The sequence below is a fragment of the Symphalangus syndactylus genome, chromosome 4 (assembly GCF_028878055.3).
Source record: "Symphalangus syndactylus isolate Jambi chromosome 4, NHGRI_mSymSyn1-v2.1_pri, whole genome shotgun sequence".
In the NCBI taxonomy this organism is placed as follows: Eukaryota; Metazoa; Chordata; class Mammalia; order Primates; family Hylobatidae; genus Symphalangus; species Symphalangus syndactylus.
In genome coordinates, this window is record NC_072426.2 from 100,691,367 (window position 1) to 100,713,747 (window position 22,381).

Genomic DNA, 22,381 nt, shown 5'->3' on the forward strand with positions numbered 1-22,381 from the left:
AAAACAAACCAATAAATATGCACTGGTATTTTATAAATGTTTTCCAGGTGATTCTGCTGCACAGAAGGGCTGGGGGCCACTAATCTAGAGCAGGAATTGGCCCACTAAGTCCCATGGGCCAAGTCTAGCCCAAAGCCTGTTTTTTTTTGTCGTTGTTGTTTTTGTATGTTTGTTTTTTTGAGAGAGAGTCTCACTCTGTCGCCCAGGCTGGAGTTCAGTGGCCATATCTCGGCTCACTGCAACCTCTGCCTCCTGGGTTCAAGCGATTCTCCTGCCTCAGCCTCCCGACTAGCTGGGATTACAGGTGCCCACCACCACACCCAGCTAATTTTTGTATTTTTAGTAGAGACGGGGTTTCACCATGTTGGCCAGGCTGGTCTCAAACTCCTGGCCTCAAATAATCTGACCACCTCGGCCTCCCAAAGTGCTGGGATTACAGGTGTGAGCCACCACACCTGGCTCAAAGCCTGGTTTTGAATCCTTTTTTGGAATAACCATGCTCACATTTGTTTACATATTCTCTGTGGCTCTCCTTGCACTACAGCTGCAAAGTTGAGTAGCTGTGACAAACACTGCAGGGCCCAGAAAGCCTAATACATTTACCAGTTGGCTTTTTACAGAAAAAGTTGCTGACTTCTATCTAAATCTTTTTCCCCTTTCCCTTACTTTTGTTAATTTTACTGATTCTACTAAGAACTATTAATTGTAGCAATTTTTTTTAATTTTTAGGGATTTGGGGGTTTTTTTGAAACAAGGTCTCACTCTGTCACCCCGACTGGAGCACTATCATGGCTCACTGCAGCCTCGACCTCCTGAGCTCAAGCAATCCTCCCACCTCAGCTCCCCAAGTAGCTGGAACCACAGTGGCACACCACCATGCCCGGCTGATTTAAAACAATTTTTTTGTAGAGATGAGGTCTCACTATGTTGCCTAGGCTAGTCTTGAGCTCCTGGGCTCAAGGGATTCTCCCACCTTGGCCTCTGAGGTGCTGGGATTTCAGGCATGAGCCACCGAGCCCAGACTGTAGCAACTTTTAAAAACTAAAAGCAGAAAAACTTTTCTGATCTTATGTAAAGGCCATAAAATTAATTGGCATATAAAGAAATTAGAGTTAACTGCAGATAAAATTTATCTTTGTGGTTTATATTTATTTCAATAAAACTTATTATTAAGTACCTGCAAAACAGAATATGGCAGAATTATATACTTTTTTCTATTGTCTTATCAGCCTGAGGGCACAGAATACCAAATAACAGGGAATATGGTACCAAACTTTAATTCTGTTACAGCTCATTGAAGCACTTAAATACATGTTGATGAATTTATTAATATTTGTTAGGTGAAAATATTTCACTTAAGGCAATATATTAGAAGTATCAAAAGATGGCTGGGCGCAGTGGCTCACGCCTGTAATCCCAGCACTTTGGGAGGCTGAAGCGGGTGGATCACCTGAGACCAAGAGTTTCAGCCAGCCTGGCCAGCATGGAGAAACCCTGTCTCTACTAAAAACACAAAAATTTGCTGGATGTGGTGGTGCATGCCTGTAGTCCCAGCTACTCAAAAGGCTGAGGCAGGAGAATTGCTTGAACCCAGGAGGCAGAGGTTACAGTGAGCTGAGATTGCACCACTGCACTTCAGTCTGGGTGACATGGCGAGACTCCATCTCAAAAAAAAAAAAAAAAAAAGAGACAAAAAGAAAAAAAAGAAAATAGTATGCAACAGAAAAACCAAATACTACTTTTAAAATTATATACTGTTTAATTGATACCCTTCCAAATCCCCACAGTCTGCATTTGAATGGAAATTTCAAGGTATAACTATTATTTACATATTTAAAGAGTCACTGGGTATTTAGGTCATAATTTCAGTAACTGTTTAATTTTTCTAGGGTTTTTAACTTGAAATATTATACCCAGCTTCTGATTTTTATGGTCCGATTGCATCGTACATGAGGTATTTAAGTGTAGGAAAGAAATGACGGAAATGGGGAGAGTGTCTTTCTGGGTGGACAGTTTAGTTTTCAACCCTAGAAAGATGAAACCCCACCCAGGCCACGTTGTTCAGCAGTGCTGTGACCTGTGCCCACTGAATGGACCAGAATCAGAGTGAGTTGGTGCTGGGAGTCTGAACTCACAGTGTGAAGTCTGAACCTCGGTGTTGGCGGATGTTCTTAGAGGGCGGTCGGGGGAGAAGCTCCAAAGAGCAGAGCCGCCCAACGCAGGGACTCGAGGTGTGGCTACGAACTAGTCCTCCCAGTCTATGCGGATCGGGCCGCCTGTTAGTGTCTGGCTCTGTAGACCGGCTGAGTCCTCTCCTCCTGCCCCACGACGCATTCGCCGGTGGCAACCCTGGGCACAGCGAGAACGCTCGTCCAACACTCCACAGACAAGAACCCGGCAGTGCAGAAACACTTCCTGAAGAGATGATCACGATTGTTAATAAAAACAATAACTGCGGCCACTTGTGGGGCACTTACAAGGAGGCAGACACAATACTAAATGTTCCCAAACATCAACTCATGTAATCTTAACAAGGACATCCACAAGTAGAGTTTATCATCCCCATTTTACAGATAAGGAAACAGAGAGGTTAAGGAACTTGCCTAAATGTACACATTTAATAAAAAATGTGGCAAAGTTTGCATTTAAGTCACATAGGTAATTTAAAAACCCACATTCATAACTCCTGCATGGAGCTGGAACAGAAGAGACCTTTGTGAAGCAACATCTACTAACTTGAGCATCTTCCTTCTTCACACCAAGGTCTGGGGATAGCATTGGCTCCCATGCACTTGTGCTGTCAGATAACCATTGTTTTCTGCAAGTGCCTTTCTTTCTTTCTTTCTCTTTCTTTCTTTCTTTCTTTCTTTCTTTCTTTCTTTCTTTCTTTCTTTCTTTCTTTCTTTCTTTCTTCTTTCTCTCTTTCTTTCTTTCTTTTTCTTTCTTTTTTCTTTCTTTCTTTCTTTCTTTCTTTCTTTCTTTCTTTCTTTCTTTCTTTCTTTCTTTCTTTCTTTCTCTTTCTTTCTTTCTTTCTCTTTCTTTCTTTCTTTTTTGAGATGGAGTCTCGCTCTGTCACCCAGGCTGGACTGCAGTGGCGCAGTCTCGGCTCACTGCAAGCTCCACCTCCCGGGTTCACGCCATTCTCCTGCCTCAGCCTCCCAACTAGCTGGGACTATAGGCGCCCGCCACCGCGCCCGGCTACGTTTTTGTATTTTTAGTAGAGATGGGGTTTCACCGTGTTAGCCAAGATGGTCTCGATCTCCTGACCTCGTGATCCGCCTGCCTCAGCCTCCCAAAGTGCTGGGATTACAGGCGTGAGCCACCACACCCGGCCTGCAAGCGCCTTTCTGTAGGTAACTGCCTGAGCTTCCTGCCTGATTGAGGGCGATCAGGATCAGCCATCATTGTTAGCAGTTGTTCTGTAACCATGGTATAGCTGGAATGGACACGCATATACTTACAAGCACTGTGGAAAAGAATGTTGGCCTCTTCAACTTCCTTTTGTTTAAATGTTTCAACAACTACACTCTAACAACAACGATAAAAAATCTTCCAGCTTATCTCGCTACAACCTTTTCTATATAGCCCTTTATAACCTCTATCCATGAGTATACATGTTTTTTAAATGTAATATATTTAATATGCCTGTAAATTGTTATGACAACAGTTTTTATGTCTGCTTTTCCCATATTTATCATTTTAATAACTCTTAATATTTATCATTTTAATAACTCTTAATATTGCATTAAATTGATATACTGTGGCCCTTAGCCCTGTTTGTTTGGGGCTTTTTCTTTTACCCCCTTATAATAATGCTCTACAAACACTTCCAACACACCTTGTCTGTTTTGGCTTAAAATTTTTGTTTGATTTTAAGAGACAGGGTCTCACTCTCTCACCCATGCTGGAGTACAGTGGCCTGATCATAGCTCACCGTAACCTTGAACTCCTGGGCTCAAGTGACCTGCCTCAGCCGCCTAAGTAAGCTAGGACTACAGGTGTGTGCCACTATGCCCAGCTAATTTTAAAATTTTTTGTAGAGTGGAGGTCTTGCTATGTTGCCCAGGCTGGTCTCAAACTCCTGGCCTCAGGCAATCCTCCTGCCTCTGTTTTGTTTTGTTTTTAAGAAACTGTCAGAATTGGAATTTTAGATAAAAGAATATGATGATTTTATGATTATTATTACAGATTATCAGACAATGTTCCAGAAAATGTACTAATTTACACTGTCACTGTATACTTCTCCCTATAACCTTGTAAGTGTTGTATTTTATAATTTTCATAAATTTAATATGTATAAAATGGTGTCTTATAATTGTTTTCATCAGCACTTAAGTACTATTTTCAGTGAACATTTCACTATTTGTCTTTTCCGTGTATTTCCTGTCCATATCCCTTGCCATTTGACCAATCACCACACTGGCTTTTCAACCATAGCTGCCCACAAAGATTTTAAATTAAATTATGATCCTATAGTATTTTCTTTGAACAGCACAGTTATTTGGCAGGTGGTGTGAGGGGAACAGCACAGTTATTTTGGCAGGCAGGGCGGGTGTGACATGCATGAAAGGGTTAAGCTTCTCGATGGCCAGTTTCTCTGTTTTTCTCTTGAGCCCATGCAGATCCTACCAGTGGGCTCTTGGAATGTCAACACATTGGGACACCAAAAAAAAAAAAAAAAAAGAAAAAAGGCTCAGGTTCAGGGGTTATAAATTAAAGATGTTCAACTCACCTTGTGGTCTTTGCCCACAAACTTGAAGACTGGGACCTGGAAGTGCTTTGCTAGGTGATCCCGGGATGTGTACTGCTTTACTGAGTCATCTGAAACGCAGCTGAAAGTAGGGCAGATAGCACATAAGACTTGATTGTTTCAACAGAGGTGGAAAAACAATCTAGCCCAACATTTTGGCCCAAGGAGAGAGCCAAAGGGGTGGAGGAGACTGGACTGTATTCAAGCTTTTTGGGAATGAAAGAAAAATTAAATTTTTCCCTGTGAAGGCCTCTTCAGACCTAGCCTTATTCACTAATAGCATCTGTCCCATTTATCATTCACTGTACCCACAAACTGGGCACCAGGGCTTCCTGTTAAGTTAATGCATTTAAGTGTTGGCAACAGCAACACCATTTATTTCAGATACCTTTTGCTAGTAAGGCTGTCTTTCCATTTGCAATATATTGCAGGAATTCTGCCTCTATGTACCTTAGTATTGATTTGAGAAGGCTTTTCTTTAACAAAATTTATTAACTATATATTGGACACCTAATAGCAACTGACTACTGAAGGGGATACAAAAGTTAGGGAACTGCAGTGCATGCATCAAAGTGACATAAATATCCAAGTTTCTTAGATAATAACTGGTTCTATTGGGTAAAAGTCACGCACCTCCAAATTGTTTTAATTTCTCTTTTCCCAAATTTAATGTTATATTGCAGTTTGATAGGGTTTTGGGGTTTTAATCGCAGGTCTACTGCTTAAAGTGAAACACCTAGGTTCACCTCAGGGTTAGCTGGGGGAAAAGAAGCACTCCTGGCTGGGCGAGGTGGCTCACGGCTGTAATCCCAGCACTCTGGGAGGCTGAGGCAGGAGGATTGCTTGAACTCAGGAGTTCGAGACCAGCCTGGCCAACATGGTGAAAACCCGTCTCTATTAATAATACAAAAAGTTAGCCAGGCGTTGTGGTGCCTGCCTGTAGTCCCAGCTACTCGGGAAGCTGAAGTGGCAGGATCGCTTGAGCCCCAGAGTTCGAGATTAGCCTGGGCAACATAGCAAGACCTTGTCTCTAAAAAAAAACAAAAAAAAGCCAAGTGTGGTGGTATGCCTCTGTAATCCCAGCTACTCGGGAGGCTGAGGCACAATGATAATCGCTTGAACCCGGGAGGCAGAGGCTGCAGTGAGCCATGTTTGCACCAGCTGAGGCCAAAGATTTGGATATTCATGAAACTTCTTAAAGGCCAAGAATCACCCTCATATTATTTTCCCCATTCTAGATTCTAGAGGAACTTTTTTTTTTTTTTCTGGACATAGTTGCCTTTTAGTGGGTACCTAATAGTTCCTGTCTTCTGGGCCAGGAAAAAAGTGGAGGTCAGATATTAAAGCCGATTAAACTGGGTACTTGCTCCACATGCACAGACCACTTTTTCTTTTTTTTTCTTCCTTTTTTTTGTTTTGTTTTGAGACAGGGTCTCACTGTTGCCCAGGCTGGAGTGCAGTGGCACAATCACAGCTCACTGCAGCTTCAACCTCCTAAACTCAAGCAATTCTCCTGCCTCAGCCCCTCAGTGGGATTATAGGTGTGCGCCACCATGCCCGGCTAATTTTTTCATTTTTTTAGAGATGGGATCTCACTATGTTGCCCAGGCTTGTCTTGAACTCAAGACCACTCAAGCGATCCTTCCGCCTCGGCCTCCCAAAGTGCTGAGATTACAGGTATGAGCCATGACAGTGCCCAGCCAGACTGCTTTCTAGTTCCTTGCTAACTGCTGTTTTGGTGCACTTGAAAAATCCAACAAAATTATTTTAAAATAAGGCATCTTGACTAGTGTTCCTACCAGCACCACATTCCACTGAACTGAAGGGGATCTAAACATAATGTGGTTTCTGTTATTTCTTGTATTTATTTACTTATTTTTATTTTCCTGAGGTAAAATTCATTTATACCCTCTTCTGATTATATTCTATAATAAATATCCATGGCATACCTAATCTATGCAAGACACCCTGCTGGCTGCTGCAGAGGACATAAAGATGAATAATATGGTCTCTGACATCAAGGAGTTTATAGTTCAGTATCTTAAGATAATAGTAAGGCTTGATATTAAAATAATACTTTTAATCTAAATGTCTGAGCATTTTCAATTTATCTTTATCTCAAAATAACTGTGATTTTTCTTTAAAAGAAAAAATGAAGCAGAAGGGGTTATTACAAGGTAACACATTGCAGAACAGAAACCAGGACAAATGTTGGCTCTTGATTTGGGGTTTGCTGTGACTAGACAATGCTAGTTCCGAGCACCAAATTCATGTACTGAAAGAAAGTAACAGTGGTATAATGGAATCAAAACTAGTGGCTTATCAAAAACTTGTTCAATGCTTGATTTTGGAATTTAGTATGTTTCTTTTTCTGGTGATTAACTTTCTAGCTATATTTTGCTTAGGCTTGTGTTGAATTATTTTGTATTCTCAGAGCATACGCCAACCAAAATTAGAGGGAAGTGAATCAGATGTGTTCAATTATCAGGGGAGAACCAACTTAATTTAAATTTAAGCCGAGGACAATGAAAAATCAAAGAAATGAATAATCAAACAATTAATAAATATAAGTAAAGTGAGTTATGTTTATTTTAGGTTTGTGGACTAGCCCCAAATTATGATTATTATAAAGACTCATTCAATTATTTACTTGGCAAATATTTAATGACCCTTACTATATGCTAGGAATTGAGGAAGAAGAAAAAGGAAGAAGGATTTTTAGTTCAAATGGTGAAAGTGCCAGGAAAGCCTTCATGGAGAAAGTAAACCCTCCATGAATCTCGGAGAACCAGTAAGGATCAGACAGGAAGAAAAGGTGGGGAAGAAGATATCAGGCAGAGGAAACAGCATGCGCAAAGTCAGAAGGGTGTTCAGGAGTGACATTTTGGGAATTGTCAATAATTCCCTTTGGCAGGAGCAGAAACTGGAGGGGGCTGCGGTCAGAGGGTAAGGGCCCATGAGCCATGCCAAGAGCTGGAGGATCTTGCACACATCATTCTTGTACAGCACCACAGACGGGATGATTTATCTGCTTACAAAGTAGGGCCACACTGCTGTGGTTTTCACATTTTTGCCTATGCTTTTTTCTTCTAGAGCATATATATTTTTTCTCTTCTGTATGTGCTAAGGGCTGGCAAAATAAATAGTGCAGCTTCTTAGAACTGTCTAAAATAAAAGTAAATATGGTTGGGCGTGGTGGCTCATGTTTGTAATCCCAGCACTTTGGGAGGCCGAGGCAGGTGGATCACCTGAGGTCAGGAGTTCGAGATCAGCCTGGCCAACACAGTGAAACCCCGTCTCTACTAAAAGTACAAAAATTAGTTGAGTGTGGTGGTATATGCCTGTGGTCTCAGCTACTTGGGAGGCTGAGGCATGAGACTTGCTTGAACCTGGGAGGCAGAGGTTGCAGGGGAGCTGAGATTGTGCCACTGCACTCCAGCCTGAGCTACAGAGTGAGACTCTGTCTCAAAAATGAAATAAAATAAAATAAAATGGTCCTTCACCAAGAGACTGAATAATACATATATAAATATGTTTCACAAGCTCTACTAAGATTGTAGGTTACGTGTTTTTCTCAGTGAGTTATGATTATATTCTTATTTTTTCAAAAACTAAATATAAGGGATAGGGGAAAACTTACGGTGAGAAAAATGTTCATTATCTTGATTATCGTGATGGCTTCATGGGTATACACATCAGAACTTGTCAAACTACATGCTTTAAATATGTCTATTTATTGTATGTGAATAGTACTCTGCTAAAGTTATTTTTTTAAAAAAGTAAAAAGGAACAAAAATCTATCACTGCAAAAAAAGTAAATCTAGTCCCTGAACAAATAAATACAAAATGTTGCTTCTTCTTTTCATGTTAAAGTTTTTTAGAAATCACCTTAGCATGGCAAGAAATCCACATATCTGCAGATGCCCTCTGCTTCGGGCCGTCCAGAGTAGCTCAGGATGACAAACTTTCCATATTATGAAAATGAGCTTAAGGAGGCTACAAGAATCTGAGGCTGGAAGCACACCTTCTGAGAAGCAGATTTACTGACCAAAGCTAATAAAGAACCATTAAAAGGTCTTCAGCAGGGATGTGACAAGATCATATTTTCTGTTTGAATGGATCACCCAGGGGCTCTGTGGAGCTGAGATATGAAAGGTGAGGTTTTGGAGGCTGTGTTAAGAGGCTGCTTTGCTGTCCAGGTGAAAGATAATGAAGGTAGGAATTAAGACAATAGGAATGGCATAGAGAGGACAGGGTTGGGGCATTGCTATTTGTTAAAAAGCATCTCATTGATCCTATGTATATCAAGGGATGAAATATCACTGTGCAAGAGATTGATAGCAGCAGGTGAAGGTTGGCTTTGGTGAGAAACAAGAGGAGTAAAGGCAGCATAGTAATGTCCAAGAGCTTGCAGGCCAGCCGGCAGAGGGCAAGCCCCCGAGGGAGCTGAGCTGCTCGTACTGGACCATTCTCCCTTTGGTTAAGCTGCAGTTCCTGACCCTACCTGAGACTGTGTCCCACCTGACACGGAGAATAAGGAAAAATCTCATGAGATACTGCTATGAATTTGGGTTTGAGTGTAATTTTCCTGGGAATGTAGGCAATGGCTGTGAAAAGGGCTAGGTCTCCATCAGTACCTCAGGACACCTACAGATCCCACCAAGGATCCTTAGGAAATACCATGGAACTCTCTTTTGTATAAAACAAGTGCAGGGGCCAAACATGGTGTCTCACACCTACAATCCCAGAATTTTGGGAGGCCAAGGCAGGAGGATCACTTGAGCCCAGGAGTTCAGGACCAGCCTGAGCAACAAAGTGAGACCTCGTCTCTAGAAAAAAAAGAATTAGCTGGGCATGGTCGTGCACATATGGTCCTGGCTACTTGGGAGGCTGAGACAGGAAGATCACTTGAACCTGAGGATCAAGGCTGCAGTGAGCGGTGTTTGCACCACTGCACTCCAGCCTGGGTGACAGAGCAAGACCCTGCACTGCCCTCCACTCCTGAAAAAAACCAAGCGCAAAACCAAACTGCTATATCTATATCTTTCTTCTAAAATCTACCAACTATTTCTTCTCTGTCTTTGACTACCAAACTTCTTAAAAGAGGAATTTATGTTTGCTGCCTTCTTGTCCCCTGCACTCTCAGCCATATGAACGGGATCTCACCTCCACCTTCACATGTGCTCGGCCATCTCCAGGCAGGTTACTCAATCCTGCAGTTTCATCTCTAAATCAGGTGATTCCCTGTCCTTCAGTTCTAGCCCTGACTGTGTTCCTGAGTCTAACTGATAACGCATTTCCACTGAATGCCCACTGAATTTCTCGTCCTAGGCATCCTGCAGGTATCTAAAAAATTAAATTATTCAATATATCATTTTGAATGACCAAATTCAGTATTTTAACTTCAAATCTGCTTTTCTATATATATCTTTTCATCTTGGTTAATGGCATCTAGTCAGTCACCTGGGCTAGACCCCTTGGAGCCTTGTTTGTTTGTTTGTTTTTTGAGATTTTAGGAGTTTCGCTCTTGTCACCCAGGCTGGAGGGCAATGGTGGGATCTTGGCTCACTGCAACCTCCACCTCCCGGGTTCAAGCGATTCTCCTGCCTCAGCCTCTTGAGTAGCTGGGATTACAGGTGCCTGCCACCACACCTAGATAATTTTTGTATTTTGAGTAGATACAGGTTTTCACCATGTTGGCCAGGCTGGTCTCGAACTCCTGACCTCAGGTGATCCACCCGCCTTGGCTCCCAAAGTGCTGGGATTACAGGCGTGAACCACTGCGCCCAGCCTAGGAGCCATTTTTGACTCTCCTTTCTCTCACTAGTTTTACCTCCAAAATGTCAGTAAGTGGTTCCTGAACTAATAAAGAGCTGACAGTGGTGCCATGCAGTTTTAGTAAATGACTGGATGTGCTGTGAACTTAGAGGCTGGATGCGAACTAGGGGTGACGAGACCATTCCCGCAGCAGCATTACCCATCCTGGATGAGGTAGTATTTCAGGACCTCGTCGATCTTGGAGGTGGGGGTGGCGAAGCAGCTCTCCACCAAGCTTTCCAAGCCACTCACGTGCACCAGGGGCTCAATGCCAAAGTAGAGGGAGTCACGAAGCTTGAGGGTGGGCAGAGCTTCCCGGTAAGGCTCTTCAAACTCGTTGTCCTTGAAGATCTCCAGAGTGAATGGGAAGATCCCATGATTTCGGCTCATGATTTCCAGTGGGGAGTTTCGAAGGTTGGGAATGTATCCTTCAGAAATGGTGTACAGGCGTGGAAACTCGCAGGTCACCGGGATCAGCAGCTTGCTGGTTCGGATAATGAAGTCCCCGCTGCTCCCCGGGGTCTGCTTGGGTAGACCTGTCACAAGGTTGCTGGCCACAATCTTGTCATTCACCACCTGAGCCAGGCCAGGGTGAGGAGAGGAAAGAGATTGTCTGTTTATTTCTACAGAGTTTTTTTTTCCTCTCCTCTCACCTTAACATTCTACAAGCTTCTATCTACCTCAAAACACATTAGAGATTTGGTTGCCTAAGGATGAAGTTGTTGTTTTTTTTTTTTTTCCCACTGCCCTCCTCTTGTTATCAAGCCATCCTGACTGTTAAGAGTCTTAGCTCTACCAAAACACAGCCAGACTGCTTCTTTAAGTGGGACCCTGATCTGCTCCTTATCTCTGAGGGGAACCTCCCAACTGGGGCCTCCAACCAGCTCTGCCCATATTCTCTGGCAGACAGAGTTTTGATTTCTACCTGGGATGGAGTGCCAAGCGGGAGTGGGAGGCTGTTTGGACAATTGTTTGGACAACTCAGCCATTCCAGCCTGTGTCCAAACTCTCTGGTAGTGGAAGCAGTACCCCAGCACAGCATAGCTACTCTAGGAAAGCATGGCCACACTGCTTCTTTAAGCAGGTCCTCGATCTTGTTTCTCCTGGCTGAGTGAATCTCCCAAATGGGGTATCCAGCCATCTCCTATAGGTGTGTTCAGGTCAGCAACAGGTCTGTACCCCACTGGGATGGAGCTCCCAGAGGAAGGGGTAGGCCACCATCTTTGCTGTTTCAGCAACTTAACTGTTTCAGCCTCCAGGCTTTGGAGAGCTCAACCTGATGGGGGTGGTGAAGGAAATAGTACCTCAGCACAGTTCAGTTGCTCTATGAAAGCAGGGCTAGACTGCTTCTTTAAGCAGTTCCCTGATCCTTTTCTTCCTGGCAGGGTGAGACCTCCCAACTGGGGTCTCCAACCACCATCTACAGATATGTTAAGGCTAGCAACAGGTCTGTACCCTGCAGGGATGGAGCCCTCAGAGGAAGGGGCAGGCTGCTATCTTAGCTGTTTCACAGCCTTCACTGGTGATACCTCCAGGTACTGGAAAATCTGAGGTGACTAGGGACTGAAGCAGATGCCAAGCAAACCACAGCAGCCCTGCAGAAAAGTGGCCAGACTGTTAAAAGGGAGGGAAAAAGGCCAGGCACAGTGGCTCACACCTGTAATCCTAGCACTTTGGGAGTCCAAGTCACATGGATCACCTGAAGTCAGGAGTTGAGACCAGTGGCCAACATGGTGAAACCCCGTCTCTACTAAAAAATACACAAAAATTAGCCAAGTGTCACGGCAGGGGCCTGTAATTCCAGCTACTCAAGAGGCTGAGGCAGGAGAGTTGCTTGAATGCAGGAGACAAAGGTTGCAGTGAGCTGAGATTGCACCACTGCACTCCAGCCTGGGTGACAAGAGCGAGAGTCCGTCTCAAAAAAAAGTGGGAGAACAAAACCCCCAAAACCCCATCCAAAGGTCAGCAACATCAAAGATTGAAGGTAGATAAGCCCTCAAAGATGAGAAAGAATCAGTGCAAGAACACAGAGAACTCTAAAAGCTAGAGTGCCCTCTCTCCTCCAAATGACCACATCACCACTCCAGCAAGGGTTTGGAATGGGGCTGCAGCTGACATGGCTGAAATAACAGAAGTAGACCTCAGAATATGGATAAAAACAAACTTCGCTGAGCTAAAGGAGCATGTTCTAACTCAGTGCAAGGAAGCTAAAAATCATGATGAAATATTGTAGGAGCTGACAAAGAAAATAGCCAAGATAGAGAAGAACATAACCAACCTGATAGAGCTAAAAAAACACAATACAAGAATTTCATAATGCAATTGCAAGTATTAAAAGCAGAATTGATCAAGCAGAGGAAAGAATCTCAGAGCTTGAAGACTGTCTTTCTGAAATAAGACAGGCAGACAAGAATAGAGAAAAAGGAATAAAAAGGAATGAACAAAACCTCCGAGAAATATGGGATTATGTAAAGGGACTGAATATACAACTGATTGGGGTACCTGAAAGAGCTGGGAGAATAAAACCAATTTGGAAAACATATTTCAAGATATCCACGAGCACTTCCCCACCTTGCTAGACAGGCCAACATTCAAATTCAGGAAATGCAGAGAACCCTAGTAAGATACTCCACAAGAAAATCATCCCTGAGACACAAAATCTTCAGATTCTCCAAAGTTGAAATGAAAGAAAACATGTTAAGGGCAGCCAGAGAGAAAGGCTAAGTCACCTACAAGGGAAGCCCATCAGACTAACAGTGGACCCTTCAGCAGAAACCCTACAGGCCAGGAGAGCCTGGGGGCCAATATTCAACATTCTTAAAGAAAAGAATTTTAACTGGCCAGGCGCAGTGGCTCACACCTGTAATCCCAGCACTTTGGGAGGCTGAGGCAGGTGGATCACTTGAGGTCAGGAGTTCGAGACCAGCCTGGCCAACATGATAAAACCCCATCTCTACTAAAAATATAAAAATTAGCCAGGTATGGTGGCACACACCTGTAGTCCCAACTACTCAGGAGGCTGAGGCAGGAGAATCGCTTGAACCTGGGAGGCAGAGGTTGCATGTGCTGAGATCATGCCACTGCACTCCAGCCTGGGAGACAGAGCAAGACTCTGTCTAAAAAAAAAAAAAAAGAAAGAAAGAAAGAAAAGAAAAGAATTTTCAACCCAGAATTTCATATCCAGCCAAACTAAGCTTCATAAGTGAAGAAGAAATAAGATCCTTTTCAGACAAGCAAATGCTGAGGGAATTTGTTACCACCACACCTGCCTTACTAGAGCTCCTGAAGGAAACACTAAATATGCAAAGGTAAAACCACTACCAGCCACTACAAAAATATACTGAAGTACACAATGACAGGATCAAATCCACACATAACAATACTAACCTTAAATGTAAATGGGCTAAATGCCCCAATTAAAAGACACAGAGTGGCAAACTGGATGAAGAGTCAAGACCCATTGGTATGCTGTCTTCAAGAGACCTATCTCACATGCAAAGACACACATAGGCTCAAAGTAAAGGGATTGAGGAGAACTTATCAAGCAAATGGAAAACAGGAAAAAGCAAGAGTTGCAATCCCAGCTTTCAACAAAACAGACTTTAAACTAGCAAAGATCAAAGAAGACAAAGAAGAATGTCACATAATGATAAAGGGTTCAATTCAACAAGAAGAGCTAACTATTGTAAATATATATGCACCCAACACAGGGGCACCCAGATTTATAAAGGAAGTTTTTAGAGGCCTTCGAAGGACTTAGATTCCCATACAATAATAGTGGGAGACTTTAACACCCCACTGACAATATTAGATCATCAAGACAGAAATTAACAAAGATATTTAGGACCTGAACTCAGCTCTGGATCAACTGGACTTGATAATTATCTACAGAACTCTCCACCCCAAAACAATAGAATATACATTCTTCTCATCACCACATGATACTTACTCTAAAATTGATCCATAATTGGAAGTAAAACAATCCTCAGCAAATGCAAAAGAACTGAAACCATAAGTCTCTCAGACCACAGCACAATCAAATTAGAACTCAAAACTAAGAAATTCACTCAAAACCATACAATTACATGGAAATGTAATAACCTGCTTCTGAATGACTTTTGGGTAAATACTGAAATTAAGGCAGAAATCAAGAAGTTCTTTGAAACTAATGAGAACAAAGATACAACATACCAGAATCTCAGGGGCACAGTTTAGGCAGTGTTAAGAAAGAAATTTATAGCACTAAATGCCCACATCAAAAGCTAGGAAGATTTCAAGTTAGTAACCTGATATCACAACTAAAAGAACTAGAGAACCAAGAGCAAACAAATCCCAAAGCTAGCAGAAGACAAGAAATAACCAAAATTAGAGGTGAACTGAAAGAGACAGAGACAAAAAAAACCATTCAAAAGATCAACAAATCTAGGAGCTGGTTTTTCCAAAAAGTTAATAAAATAGATAGACCACTAGCTAAACTAATAAGGAAGAAAAGAGAGAAGAATCAAATAAACACAATCAGAAATGATAAGGGGGATATTACCACTGACCCCACAGAAATACAAACAACCATCAGAGAATATTATAAACGCCTCTATGCATATAAGCTAGGAAACCTAGAAGAAATGGATAAATTCCTGGACACATACACCCTCCCAAGACTGTGAATCCCTGAACAAACCAATAATGAGGCTCTGAAATTGAGGCAGTAATAGCCTACAACCAAAAAAAGCCCAGGACCAGACAGATTCACAGCTGAATTCTACCCCCTGTACAAAGAAGAGCTGGTACCATTCCTACTGAAACTATTTCAAAAAATTGAAAGGGAGGGACTCTTCCTTAAGTCATTCTATGAGGCCAGCATCATCCTGAACCAAAATCTGGCAGAGACACAACAAAAAAAGGAAACCTCAGGCCAATATCCTTGATGAACATTGATGCAAAAATCCTCAACAAAATACTGGCAAACTGAATCCAGCAGCACATCAAAAATCTTATTCACCACGATCAAGTAGGCTTCATCCCCAGGATGCAAGATTGGTTCAACATATGCAAATCAATAAATGTGATTCATCACATAAATAAAACTAAAGGCAAAAACCATATGATTATCTCAACAGATGCAGAAAAGGATTTCAATAAATTTTGGCATCCTTTCATGTTAAGAATGCTCAATAAACTAGGTGTTGAAGGAATATACTTCAAAATAATAAGAGCCATATATGACAAACCCATAGCCAACATCATACTGAATGGGCAAAAGCTGGAAGCATTCCCCTTCAAAACAAGCACAAGACAAAGATGCACTGTCTCACCACTCCTATTCAACATAGTGTTGGAAGTTCTGGCCAGAGCAATCAGGCAAGAGAAAGAAATAAAGGGCATTCAAATAGGAAGAGAGGAGTCAAACTATCCCTGTTTGCAGATGACATGATTCGATATCTAGAAAACCCTATCATCTCAGCCCAAAAGCTTCTTAAGCTGATAAACAACTTCAGCAAAGTCTCAGGATACAAAATCAATGTGCAAAAATGCCAGCATTCTTATACACAAACAACAGTCAAGCCGAGAGCCAAATCACAAATGAACTCCCATTCGCAATTGCCACGAAAAGAATAAAATAACTAGGAAAACAACTAACAAGGGAAGTGAAAGATCTCTAAAAGGAGAACTATAAACCACTGTTTAAAGAAAGCAGAGATGACACAAACAAATGGAAATACATAGGAAGAATCAATATTATTAAAATGACCATACTGACCAAAGCAATTTATAGACTCACTGCTTTCCCATTAAAATACCACTGATATTCTTTGCAGAAAAATCTATTTTAAAATTCATATTGAATCAAAAAAGAGCCTGAATAGCCAAGGCAATCCTAAGCAAAAGAACAAAGCTGGAGGCATCACGCTACCCAACTTCAAATTATGCTATAGGGCTACAGTAACCAAAACAGCATGGTATTGGTACAAGAACAGACACAGATCAATGGAACAGAAAAGAGAACCCACAAATAAGACTGCACACCTACAACTCTCTGATCTTCAACAAACCTGACAAAAACAAGCAATAAGAAAACGGTGCTGGGATACCTGGCTAACCATATGCAGAAAATTGAAACTGGACCCCTTCCTTACACCATATATGAAAATTAACTCAAGATGGGTTAAAAACTTAAATGTACCTTGGTGTGATTCTGTCCTGTGCAGCTGTTCTCTTGAGCAGTGGTCGTTTATCTCAGTCTGCCTTCTCTCCCACCTAAGGGCGTGCCGCCACCCGATGGAAGATTCGATGGACATGGACATGAGCCCCCTGAGGCCCCAGAACTATCTTTTCATTTGTGAATTAAGGCTGACAAAGATTATCACTTTAAGGTGGATAATGATGAAAATGAGCACCAGTTATCTTTAAGAACAGTCAGTTTAGGGGCTGGTGCAAAGGATGAATTGCACATTGTTGAAGCAGAGGCAATGAATTACGAAGGCAGTCCAATTAAAGTAACACTGGCAACTTTGAAAATGTCTGTATAGCCAATGGTTTCCCTTGGGAGCTTTGAAATAACACCACCAGTGGTCTTACAGTTGAAGTGTGGTTCAGGGACAGTGCATATTAGTGGACAGCACTTAGTAGCTGTGGAGGAAGATGCAGAGTCAGAAGGTGAAGAGGAGGAGGATGTGAAACTCTTAAGTATATCTGAAAAGCGGTCTGCCCCTGGGGGTGGTAGCAAGTTTCCACAGAAAAAAGTAAAACTTGCTGCTGAGGAAGATGATGACGATGATGATGATGATGAAGATGATGGCGATGATGATGATGATGATGATAATGATGAAGATAATGAGGAAGCTGAAGAAAAAGCACCAGTGAAGAAATCTATACAAGATACTCCAGCCAAAAATGTACAAAAGTCAAATGAGAATGGAAAAGACTCAAAACCATCATCAACACCCAGATCAAAAGGACAAGAATTCTTCAAAAAACAGGAAAAAACTCCTAAAACACCAAAAGGACCTAGCTCTGTAGAAGACATTAAAGCAAAAATGCAAGCAAGTATAGAAAAAGGTGATTCTCTTCCCAAAGTGGCAGCCAAGTTCATCAATTATGTGAAGAATTGCTTCCGGATGACTGACCAAGAGGCTATTCAAGATCTCTGGCAGTGGAGGAAGTCTCTTTAAGAAAATAGTTTAAACAATTTGTTAAAAATTTTCCGTCTTATTTCATTTCTGTAACAGTTGATATCTGGCTGTCCTTTTTATAATGCAGAGTGAGAACTTTCCCTACCGTGTTTGATAAATGTTGTCCAGGTTCCATTGCCAAGAATGTGTTGTCCAAAATGCCTGTTTAGTTTTTAAAGATGGAACTCCACCCTTTGCTTGGGTTTAAGTATGTATGGAATGTTATGATAGGACATAGTAGTAGCGGTGGTTGGACATGGAAATGGTGGGGAGACAAAAATATACACATGAAATAAAACTCAGTATTTTAATAGAGTAAAAAAAAAAAAACCTTAAATGTAAAACCCAAAACTATAAAAATCGTGGAAGACAATCTAGGCAGTACCATTCGAGACACAGGCACGAGCAAAGATTTCATGATGAAGATGCCAAAAGCAACTGCAATAAAAGCAAACATTGACAAAGGGGATCTAATTAAACTAAAGAGCTTCTGCACAGCAAAAGAAGCTATCATCAGAGTGAACAGACAACCTACAGAACGGGAGAAAAATTTTTTTCTCTGATGAAGGTCTAATATCCAGCATCTACAAGAAACTTAAACAAATTTATAAGAAAAAAACATTAAAAAGTGGGAAAAGGACATGAGCAGACACTTCTCAAAAGAAGACATACATGTGGCCGACAAGCATATGAAAAAAAAGCTCAACATCACTGATTATTACAGAAATGCAAATCAAAACCACAATGAGATATCATCTCACACCAGTCAGAATGGCTACTATTAAAAAGTCAAAAAATAACATGCTGGTGAGGTTGTGGAGAAAAAGGAATGTTTTTACACTGTTGGTGGGAGTGTAAATTAGTTCAACCATTGTGGAACACCGTGTGGTGATTCCTCAAAGACCTGAAGACAGAACTACCCTTTGACCTAGCAATGCCATTACTGGGTATATACCCAAAAGATTATAAATTGTCCTATTATAAAGACACATGCAATGCACGTGTATGTTTACTGCAGCACTATTCACAATAGCAAAGACATGGAATCAACCTAAATGCCCATCAATGATAGGCTGGGTAAAGAAAATGTGGTACGTATACACCATGGAATACTTGCAGCCACAAAAAAAGAATGAGATCATGTCCTTTGCAGGGATGTGGATGGAGCTGGAGGCCATTATCCTTAGCCAACTAACACAGGAACAGAAAACCAAATACCACATGTTCTCACTTATAAGTGGGAGCTAAATGATGAGAACACATTGACACATAGTGTGGAACAGCACACACTGGGGCCTGTCAGAGAGTGGAAGGTAGGAGCGGGGAGAGAAGCAGGAAATATAACTAACGGGTAGTAGGCTTAATACCTGGGTGATGAAATAATCTGTATAACCAACCCCCGTGACACACATTTACCTATGTAACAAACCCGCACATGCTGAACATGTACCCCTGAACTTAAAAATAAAAATAAAACTCAGCTTCAAAGACAGTATGGTATATGAGAGTAAGAAATGATCTGTGGTCAGGAAGGGACGAGTGTGATGAGACTAGAACTCATTAGGGGCTGACATCTCTCCTCATTCATCATTCCCATCTTCATTTACCCGTCCTTCAATGCCTCACTCAAACTCATCTCTTCTATGAAGCCCCCCAGGTTTACCATGTACAGTTGATGCCCATTATTTGTAGATTTAGTATGTGTGAATTCACCTAGCAGCTAATATTTATTTATAACCCCAAAATCAGTACTCAGTATGCTTCTGAGGTTATTCACAGAACGTGCACAGTGGCACATTCCCAGCTGAGGTCCAACAGGCACCACTGCCTTCTTGTTTTAGCTCTCATATTGTAAACCAGGATGCTTTTTGTGATCTACAGAATGGCATGTTTTTTGCATATTTGTGATTTTGTGGGTGATTTTGCTGTTTAAAGGGACCCCAAATGCAGTGCAGATGGGCTGTCTAGTGATCCTAAGCACAAGGAGGCTATGAGATCCTTACAGGGAAAGTGGGAAAATATGTGTTTGATAAACTCCAGACATGAGTTGGAGTGCTGCTGGCCGTGAGTGCAATGTTAATGAATCTATAATGTATGTTAAATAAGTTATCTTTAAACAGAAGCACACACAGAACAAGATTGTTAACTGATCAGTTAATAAAAATGTTGTAACCAGAGGATTACAGGAACCTAACCCAGTGTTTCCCCTATGAGCAATGCTTAATTGCTAAAGAGATCAGCTTCAGTATTCCCTAATTTATTGCTTGTGGCAGCTTTGTAGAACATAACTACTGTGAAAAACAAGAATCAACTGTAGCTTAAACTCAGATGGCTCTCATTTAGAACTTCTCTCTACCTCCTAATTAGCCGATTATTATACATGGCTTTATATTCTAACTATTGGTATTATACTACCTAGCTCTTTGTTGTGTACTTTTAAATAAATAAGAAAATAATACAAAAAAAAAAAAAAAAAAAGGCTGGGCGCAGTGGCTTACACCTGTAATCCCAGCACTTTGGGGGTCTGAGGCCGGTGGATCACCTGAGGTCAGGAGTTCAAGACCAGCCTGACCAACATGGTGAAACCCTGTCTCTACTAAAGATACAAAAATTAGCTGGGCGTGGTGGCAGAGCCTGTAATCCCAGCTACTTGGGACGCTGAGGCAGGAGAATTGCTTGAACCCTGGAGGCAGAGGTTACAGTGAGTCAAGATTGTACCATTGCCAGCCTGGGCAACAAAAGCAAAACTCCATCTCAAAAACAAAAAACAAAAAACAAAAAGCAGTTTTACACACTACTTCTTGGGCAGCCCCACACATTCCTTTGGAGTGTTACTCATAATACCTGATCTATGTAGAATCAGCAAATTCAAAGCTCTGGTATTTTAGAAAAGGACAGCTTCCACCTGTTATGATTCTTTCAGGAGTTTTTGACCTGGTGATACTGCGGCAGCACGACCTTGTGTGAACTCTTGCACACTCAGAATTTCGGCTGTGGCACTGACCGGATGGTTTTCAGCTCTTTATCACCAGATTCCTCTGCTCTGCCGTGCACGGGAGAATAGTGCCAACCTACCATGCGGCACGTCCATTTGATTATCCACAGATACGATCGACGTAACTTACCTCAAGTGGGACCGCCTGCTCCTTGAATATCCCCCACTTGTCTCACTGCAAGTCGAATCAGCTTTCTGATTTTCATTTAGTTAGAGTCATAAATAAATATTCATTTAACCAAAGGATCGCAAAGGCCTCCGTGCTGATCCACATGCAGGCCCCCTCTGCTCTATCCATCTTGCAAGCTGCTGTCAGATCATGGCATTCATCACCACAGTCCCTGCTTAAACCCATTTCTGTGGGATCAAATCCAGACGGCTCACCCTAGCACACAAGGCAGGCCTTTGGAAGCTCAGCCCGCACCACCTACTTTTCCGGTTTCATTTTCCAGTAGGAATTCCTGGCCAGTCCGGCTGCACTCTCCACACACCTCCGCACAGGCCTGCATATCCCCCCTCAGAGACTAGCTCACTTGTTTCCTATCTGAAAGGCCCTTTCTTTTCCTCTCTGCTGTGTACACCACACACACACTTCCACCTGGATCCAAGTCCCACTTGTCTTGACTGCTCCTGTCTCTGTCCCTTGACTGGACTCCTACAGGACCTGTCATCTGTCTCGCTGTTCATCCTTTCCTAACATTTTCTGTGTTGTCACCTCAGTTCTGCTGTGCAAGTTACTAAAAGGCAGGATTTCATACATTTCTAACTCTCCAGCCCAGGGCTGTGTGCAGATTTTTGGATGAAAGTATAAACCTTTTCACTCAACCTGGTTCAATACTTGAACTCATTCACTGCACCACAAATGAACCATCAACTGTATTAGTTGCTTCCTTCAAATAAAATAATTGGTCAGAGAGGATGTAGCCAGCCTCCCAGTACCACTGGTACTGATGCATTCAGGAAAATGTCTGCGCATACTGGAGAGATGGGGCTATTTGAAAACAGGAATAGCAGAATTCTTCGCAGTGCCAAGACCACAGCAGATGCTCAATAACACGTTGGTTAAATGAATGACATAAGATAATTTGAGCTCAATTCTTTTGTGTGTAAATATCTCATCGATGACACAAGCCCCTTGGCATACCTCAGTCCACTACCTCCCAAGTGCCCTCCAGGAGGAACCTACATCGACCACTGTACCACATGTCTTGAGAGAGAAGAGGATGTTGACATGGGTGCCGTTGGACACTCCTCGGCAGGAGGTGTTGGTCAGGAAGAGCTCCAGGCCACCAACCAGCTCCCTGGGGATGCTCACTTCAATGGCATTCGATTTGCACAACACAGGGACTGCAGAGAAAAGGGGCCGCTGTTAGAGCCAGGAAACCTGAATCAGGAGGAAGGCTTTTAGGAGAAATAATTTCACCCTCACACAACCTGAGCTTTTTGTTCCATCCCCAGGGAAATCAGCGGGGCTGAAAACAAGTTGGTGAATAAAACAACTATTCCTAACTCCCAAGATTATGGTGAAATAATGTTCCTCAAATATATGGTTCCCTGAATTAGGAAATACCAGGTTCAACTTTCAATTCACCAAACATTGGTTTCGAAGTGTAGCCAGCATAAGTCTGTGAACTGAAACACCTAAGATAT

At 42.1% G+C, this 22,381-nt stretch overlaps 1 protein-coding gene and 1 pseudogene across 1 annotated transcript in view; one reads left to right on the forward strand and one right to left on the reverse strand.

The window, feature by feature from the left end:
- Nucleotides 1-1,736: 1,736 nt before the first annotated feature.
- Nucleotides 1,737-22,381, reverse strand: part of OIT3 (oncoprotein induced transcript 3) — a 38,742-nt gene continuing 18,097 nt past the window's right edge. Inside the window, exons 6-9 of the mRNA XM_055275806.1 lie at nucleotides 21,918-22,078; nucleotides 10,728-11,143; nucleotides 4,733-4,832; nucleotides 1,737-2,415 (exon numbers count right to left, since the gene is read on the reverse strand). Coding sequence (XP_055131781.1) covers nucleotides 2,245-2,415; nucleotides 4,733-4,832; nucleotides 10,728-11,143; nucleotides 21,918-22,078 — 848 coding nt within the window. The 3' untranslated portion in view covers nucleotides 1,737-2,244. The remainder of the gene's footprint in view (nucleotides 2,416-4,732; nucleotides 4,833-10,727; nucleotides 11,144-21,917; nucleotides 22,079-22,381) is intronic.
- LOC129481030 (nucleophosmin-like) lies at nucleotides 16,761-17,809 on the forward strand (annotated as a pseudogene).